We start from the raw sequence: 7,804 nt of genomic DNA, 5'->3' as shown, positions 1-7,804 counted from the left end.
ATAGAGAAATATACAACTTCGCAATATACGAACTTCATTGTTCGTATGAATAGTTGCAAAAAGAACAATGATGGAGATAAAGCTGAGTTAAGGAAGATAATGTCTTGGTACTCAAAGATACGAAGAATGATGCATTATGCTGCACAGATTCTCACGAATTGAGAAGTTCGACATGATTACCAAGAGGGAGATTGTAGAGTCGAAATGTCTTGTAATATGTCGAAGTCTGTGTAATTGTCTTTTTCGTATATTTTCTATGTATTTGCTAAGACATATTTTAACGAAGCGAAATGTCTAGCCTTAGTATTTTTTTGTACTTTCAGCCTCCTATAAATAGGAGCTGAACATAGAGTTGATAGTAGAGTTTTTCCCAGTTTACTATTTTGTACTCTTGTTCATTGGAAGTAATATGAGCTAAAAACCCAGATTTTATTTACTTCGGGATTTTTCTGTTAAAAAATAAATATTGAGATTAAACTGTAAACTGAACCAAAGTATTGAGACATTATCGGAGATTTTCCTTTGCTAACTTAAGTCTTCTAGGGTTCTATTCAAAATATACCAACTTATTTTCTACTAATTCTCAAATACATTACTACCGCCGTAACCTGCGGCTGGTGAAATTCTAGTTTTCTAGTAAAAATAACTTTTATAAACTGAAAATGTAAAGAATAATACTAAAGAAGGAAAACCATGAATTAAACGTAAGTCCAGGGACTATTCTTGCTCTTTTCCGGAAGTTAAAGCGAAATCTGCTGGTCTACTTAAGCAAAGCATATTTCGGTGTTCCGGTGATATATAAATTCGCGGAAGACACGCTTTTGACTCGATTTGGGAACCCTAACTCCTTCCGGATTACTTTCACTCGATCTGTATTCTGTATTACGTTTTGCCCTTTGGGGAAATCGCCGATTCGATCCAACATGGATGAAGAGTATGATGTCATCGTCCTCGGTACTGGTCTCAAGGAATGCATCCTCAGCGGTCTTCTCTCCGTCGATGGTCTGAAGGTATTAGTCGTTTCTCACTTAAATCCGACGCCTGCTTGACTTATTTCTTCCTGATTTGTAGTTATGACTTGGTCATGATTAAATCTTTGTTCTTTTATACGAAGGCTTTTTATCAGTTTCGTTGGTTTAGGTCAACATTGGTTCCCGATTGTTTGTCCGAATAATCAGATCTGAGATCATCAATATGTGGATGTAGTTTTTTCTATTAATTAAGGGAAATAGATTACGAAAGTCATCTGAGTTCATCTGAGTTCACTTTTAAGTCTGAATAGTCCCCAAATTGCGTATATCACTTTTGAAGATACTCAAATTGCTTATAATAAAAATATAGGGCATCGTGAAAGGGGGATCACTGCATTCTCTGAAAAAAAAACTTATGTGTTAATAGATAGTGATTGAAACATTTTCCACGTCAGTTATTCCTTATGTATGGTGAATATGTTGATATGGAAGTTGACAGCAAGTGAAATGAACTAAATCCGCATCAAAATTAGATCTGGATCACGATCCAACTTTTAATTTATTTGTATAAATATGTAATAATTATCTTATCACTTATTAGTCCATGTGAAGTCAGTATTATAGCTGTTGATAGCTTCATTGATAATAAAGATGAAATTTATGTCAATAATACAGTTAAATTTCAATTTCAAGTAAAGTTTCATCTATGTTCACATAGTCAAACTTTCATTTAAATTCAATATATTCGAAATTAAATTATACAATGTTCATTGCTTTATGGTTTATAGAATATATGTATAATAAACTCAAAATACAATAGTTCTATGATAATTTATCAAAATGCAACATTTCTAAATCTTTGTATGCTAATTCCTTTAAATACAATAATCATGGTAAACGTAAACCCTTTTACTATTATTTGGTAAATTATATTAATCTCTGCAAATCTTTATACAACAAATTTATGTCTCTAATACTTTATATCTTTAAATCAGGTTCTCCACATGGACAGGAATGACTATTATGGTGGAGAATCAACCTCACTCAATCTTATTCAGGTTTTATTTCCATTCCAAATCTCTTCTAAACCTTCAATTTCATTTAAAAAATCTTAATAACACAAACAACAAAAACACCAACAGCTATGGAAGAAATTTAGAGGAAGTGACAAGCCTCCAGCTCACTTAGGTTCAAGTAGAGACTACAATGTGGACATGATCCCCAAGGTATCTATTTACGATTTTACCCTCTTCATCATCCATCCGATATAACATCCCGCCTTTTTTTTTCAAGTTCATAATGGCAAATGGTGCTCTTGTACGTGTCCTCATCCACACTGATGTCACAAAATATCTTTACTTCAAAGCTGTTGATGGAAGCTTTGTCTATAACAAAGGAAAGGTAATATATTAATATATTATATTCCCACTTGTCTCTACTTCGCTTCTAAACTTTTTTGGACAATTTTACCCTTGTAGGTACACAAAGTTCCTGCAACTGACATGGAGGCTCTCAAGTCTCCTCTCATGGGCATTTTTGAGAAACGTCGTGCTCGCAAGTTCTTCATTTATGTTCAAGACTACAATGAAAATGACCCCAAAACTCATGAAGGAATGGACCTTACACGTGTTTCGACTAGAGAGCTTATCGCGTATTTATTTATACATTAAACTTTTTTATTTTATTTTTTTAATTTTCCTTTCCATATAAATTAATAAACTTTATATATATATATATTTCTAGTAAATATGGTCTTGATGACAACACTGTCGATTTCATTGGCCACGCGTTAGCTTTACACAGAGATGATCGTTACTTAAACGAACCCGCACTTGAAACAGTGAAAAAAATGAAGGTGGACACCTGTCAATTTTTCATTCGTTAAAAAACAATTACCATTTACCACTAAACTAATTATTCTGTTAAATTACGATTTTGCCACTAGCTTTACGCCGAGTCACTCGCACGTTTCCAAGGAGGGTCTCCTTACATTTATCCTCTCTATGGATTAGGCGAGCTTCCTCAGGTAAAATATATGTCTTATTTACAAATAATAGCAACAATACTTATTTGTAAAAAATATATATATTTTATAGGCATTTGCTCGGTTGAGTGCTGTGTATGGTGGGACCTACATGTTGAACAAACCTGAATGCAAGGTGGAGTTTGATGAAGAAGGAAAAGTGTGTGGGGTCACTTCAGAGGGTGAAACTGCTAAATGCAAAAAAGTTGTTTGTGATCCTTCCTATTTGTCCAACAAGGTATAAATTATTTAAATTCAAAGTTTTATAAAAATTTGTTGCTTAAAATTCAAAGTTTTATAAAAAAACAGGTGAGAAAAGTTGGGAAAGTTGCAAGAGCAATTTGCATTATGAGTCACCCGATTCCAAACACCAATGACTCACATTCAGTGCAAGTTATTCTTCCACAAAAACAATTAGGTCGCAAATCAGACATGTGAGTTTATTAAAATGTTTATTTAAATAAAGATTTATCTTATATAAATATATAATTGTTTTTTTTTTGTTGATAATTATTTAGGTATCTGTTTTGTTCTTCATATTCACACAATGTTGCTCCAAAAGGAAAGTTTATTGCATTTGTGTCAACAGAAGCTGAAAGTGATCAACCTGAAATTGAATTAAAACCTGGGCTTGATCTTTTAGGCCCAGTTGATGAAATCTTTTATGATGTTTATGATAGATATGAACCATGCAATGAGCCTTCTCTTGATAATTGCTTTATATCCACAGTAAGTTTATACATTTACATTTTTAGTCCCTCATTTTTTCAGATATGCCCAGGGACTGGGAATGTAAATGTTTTAATTATTTTGTTATGTGTTGCAGAGTTATGATGCGACTACTCACTTTGAGTCGACTGTGATTGATGTGCTCAATATGTACTCTATGATAACTGGGAAGGTATTATCTATTTGTCTTTTTTTTTTTTTAAAATTTAAAAGAAAAGAAATTGTTAATTATTTTGTGTGTTTTTGTGTAGGTTCTTGATTTGAATGTAGATTTAAGTGCTGCGAGTGCTGCTGAAGAGTAGAAAGTCGATGGAGTTGGAGATTTGTTGGGTTTTCTACTTTTATGGTGATGATGAATTTTACTTGAAGCTTTGAATTTTTATATTTTTAGCTTTGAAAAGATTATATAAAAAAATGTGGAAGTAATTTGTTGTGTGTGTAAAATGTGGAAGGAATTCGCTCACTGTGTATTTTTTATTTTATTTTATTTTATTTCAATGCTTGGTGTTTTATCTTTTGTTAGCATGCTAAGTATGATTATTACAAGAATGGGTGTAGGTGGAGTTGGACAAAACGACACATGAAATTCATTTAAAAAAGTAGGTAGTTTTTAAAAAATATCACATGCCACCTTGTTTCAAAAATCTTTCATGTTATTTCGTTTGTGATACTAAGTTTCTGTTGCATTTGAAACATCAACGTTGAAAATCTAGGCTCACTGGTATTATCTTGTGGATGAAAATAGAATTGAGCTCGTTAACTTTCTCCTGTATATCCTTCAATTTCGAATTAGTTTGATGTGTTGCATGATCTAAACACTTAAGTTGTTTAAAGTGATTGAGAATTGTTCCCCAAATATAAGACGATCTTTGTAGATTTCCCTAGTAATTATCTTTCAAAGTGTCAATGTAAGCTTTTGCCAACATCACTTCTTCCTGTTCGGACCATTGTTTGCACCTTTGGGATTGGACAGGAGTTGAATCTATATGCAATGAAATACAATCTAGATCGGAGAAAGTGAAAATGAAATTTGAGAGAATTAGAATGCAAAAAGAAAGGTGTGACTTTTGAAGTGGTAAAATGTTTTATTTATAGTGGATAAAATGATTAAAAAATAATGAAATTTAACCATATATTTGATAGACAACATGTTTGGTTGGTAGTACCATACCAATTGAGTAATCACGGTATAATATTAATACAAAGTTTTCAATCTATGGTAATACCGTACCAACCAATTCAATATCAGTGTGTGTGTGTGTATATATATATATATATATATATATATATATATATATATATATATATATATATATATATGTGTGTGTGTGTGTGTTATATGGCTTTTGATCATGCAAAAAACAAAAATTACGTGAGAAATAAATCAAATGCATGCTTTTTCACGAACCAAGGACATGAATCCTTTAATGATACAAAAATAAGATGATTTACAAAAACTCATCTGAAAAAACGGTTCGAGATTCATTTTTTTGGGATTATTAACAAAAATTGTCCGAAAAAAAAAGAATCATCGCTTGACCTACTAAAAAAATCATCAACACGTTTTTTCTGCCAATTTTTTCTAACACATGTTATATTTGTATCATTTTATGATTCATTTACTTATTTCGCCAAAAAAACATGTAAACTGTCCATTTCTCACGTTTCTCACAAAAAAAAATTATTTCTCTCACACAATCTTACATTTATATTTTAGTATGTTTGATGCTTAAGGTTTTAACAGTTTTGATATTAGTATTTTCCGTAAAGTTTAAAGTTTAAACTCATGGTGGTGTGTCCCATTTCCTCCATTATTTTATATTTTAAACTCATGGCATAAATTAATAAAATCATTTTGGATAGATTTTTCAATCCCAACAATTACAAAACTCTTATCCAAACCCCCCCCCCCCCCCCACCACGTTTCACAATGCTCAAGAAGATAAAAATCCTCATTTATGAAACCCTCATACATGTTGGTATATACAATTACCAACATGTATCAACCCAACTGTTGGTAACCAAACAAGTTGGTATTGACTATACTTGATACGGTAGTGGGAGAACTTTTTTGTACCAACTATAATTGTACGTAACACAGTTTAAGAAATAAGTAATTGGTACCGTACCAATCCCACACCTAATTCAAACGGCTTACCTATTCCGCTCCTTCTTGCTTTTGGGGCCAGCGCCGGGGATGAATATGTGTAGGCAGTAGTAGTACTGGCGATACCACCGTGAGCCCGCCTGGAAAACTCATCGACTCCCTTCATTCTTATATGTGTAATCTTCATGTGTAAGTTTAATTTAAAAAGTGGTTACGGTGGTATTTGGTAGTGAAAGAAGTTATTGGTTCAATGTGTACCTTCAACCAGGAAGCTAAGTAGTTATCATAGTCGAAAATAAAATAGTGGTCACCGACCATGATTTGGTATAACGATTATCGTGTTGCAATAGTAATGGTATAAAAAATGATAAATAATGATATAAAGTCTTACAAAATAAAAAAAAATATGTATGCATCGATCCGATTGGGGGAGTTTTTGAATTAAAGAATTCCAAACTTGAACAAAACTTATATATTAGATCATGCATACGATTGGGGGACATTTAAATAAAAGAATTCCAAACTTAATCATATGGACGATTTTTGTAGTGTATTCTTATTTACACAACTAGAAATAGGCTTTCCACGACAGACAATGTTCGTCGTAAATACCCATAGATGACAGACAAATGTCTGTCATTGAAAACCATGTCATAAACGGATATGACATGTATTTGGTTTGTCATAAATTTAAGACATATATGTATGACTTATAATTACGACAAACACACACAAAATGCATTTTACTACATATATTTACGACTGACTTTGTATGTCGTAATTTATAACATTTTTATAACTTCTTGACAAACATTTACGACTTAAAATTTACAACATATTTTGTACATCATGATTTTTGATAATTTTACGACATACATTTATATGTATCCTTTTATGGTTGTCTTAGTTACGGTTGTATTAGTAATCTGTAGGGCATCCTCGTGCTTTAGGATCCTAGGGTGTTAGGAGCTTCGGTTGAGGGTTGTGAGGATGACTTCCTTGTCTGTTCTTGTTTGATTGGGACCTGGAAGTCCGAGTCCCGACCCAAAGGCTTGATAGCGGTTCCCATGGCTCGATTGACAAAGAAGACTACCACTTTTTGTTGGGGGCTTGAGCAGCAGACAACTTTTTAAACCCTGAGGCAGAGATTGTGTGAGGCGCCGATTTTGGCCCTGCCGGAGGGTGTTGAGGACTTCGTAGTTTATTGTGATGTTTCGATCATGGGTTTGGGGGCAGTTCTGATGCAGAGGGGTCGCGTGATCACTTACACTTCGAGGCAGCAGAAGCCTCATGAGGCGAATTATCCGACACATGATTTGGAGCTGGGGGCTGTGGTTTTCGCCCTCAAGCTTTGGCGATATTACCTCTATGGGGTCCGCTTTACTATTTACACGGATCACAAGAGCCTGAGGTATCTGATGGATCGGCTGAATCCGAATATGAGGCAGTGCCGGTGGTTGGATGTGGTGAAGGATTATGATTGTGATATCCTTTACCATCTTGGGAATGCTAATGTGGTGGCCGATGCTCTTAGCTGCAAGGCGGTCGCGACTCCGATCAGGGATGTTTGTTTGAGGATGAACGTGATTACTCCGCTTTTGGAGAGGATTCATGAGGCTCAGATCGAGGCTATGAAGGAAGAGCACTGGAAGAGTGGTCGCACGATGGGTCAAGTGGGTTCCTTTGATTATGATAGTCGTGGCTTGTTGACTCTTCATCGGAGAGTATGGGTTCCGTATTGGGGAGGTGTGCGTCAGGTTCTGATGGAAGAGGCACACAAATCGAGGTTCTCCATTCATTCCGAGGCGACGAAGATGTATAGATATCTTCGTCTTGATTATTGGTGGCCCTACATGAAGCGGGATGTAGCTTGTTATGTGGAGAGGTGCTAGACATGCAGGAAAGTCAAGGCCGAGCATCAACGACCTCACGAAAAGATGTAGCCATTGGATATTCCCATGTGGAAATAGGAGG

General features: G+C 34.4%; 1 protein-coding gene across 1 annotated transcript; it reads left to right on the top strand.

Annotated features, from left to right (window-relative positions):
* The first annotated feature begins 797 nt into the window (after positions 1-797).
* LOC145159463 (guanosine nucleotide diphosphate dissociation inhibitor 1) lies at positions 798-4,235 on the top strand. Its single transcript, XM_079078462.1, has 12 exons — positions 798-1,010; positions 1,967-2,029; positions 2,114-2,197; positions 2,265-2,372; positions 2,450-2,622; positions 2,715-2,826; positions 2,917-2,997; positions 3,068-3,232; positions 3,304-3,428; positions 3,513-3,723; positions 3,821-3,895; positions 3,975-4,235. Exons 1-12 carry the CDS (start codon positions 924-926, stop codon positions 4,023-4,025), a joined length of 1,335 nt encoding a protein of 444 aa, XP_078934588.1. The 5' UTR covers positions 798-923; the 3' UTR covers positions 4,026-4,235.
* The last annotated feature ends 3,569 nt before the right edge of the window (positions 4,236-7,804 follow it).

This window comes from Lactuca virosa, chromosome 1 (genome assembly GCF_052849685.1).
Source record: "Lactuca virosa cultivar CGN04683 chromosome 1, Lactuca_virosa_CGN04683_v6, whole genome shotgun sequence".
Taxonomy (NCBI): Eukaryota; Viridiplantae; Streptophyta; class Magnoliopsida; order Asterales; family Asteraceae; genus Lactuca; species Lactuca virosa.
This window is presented reverse-complemented; position numbering and strand designations above follow the sequence as displayed.

Coding starts and splice junctions, on each gene's coding strand:
- LOC145159463 (XM_079078462.1), top strand. CDS start 924: ATGGATGAAGAGTATGATGTCATCGTCCTCGGTACTGGTCTCAAGGAA. Junction 2,030..2,113: donor CCTCACTCAATCTTATTCAG/GTTTTATTTCCA, acceptor AAACACCAACAG/CTATGGAAGAAATTTAGAGG. Junction 3,429..3,512: donor TTAGGTCGCAAATCAGACAT/GTGAGTTTATTA, acceptor ATAATTATTTAG/GTATCTGTTTTGTTCTTCAT.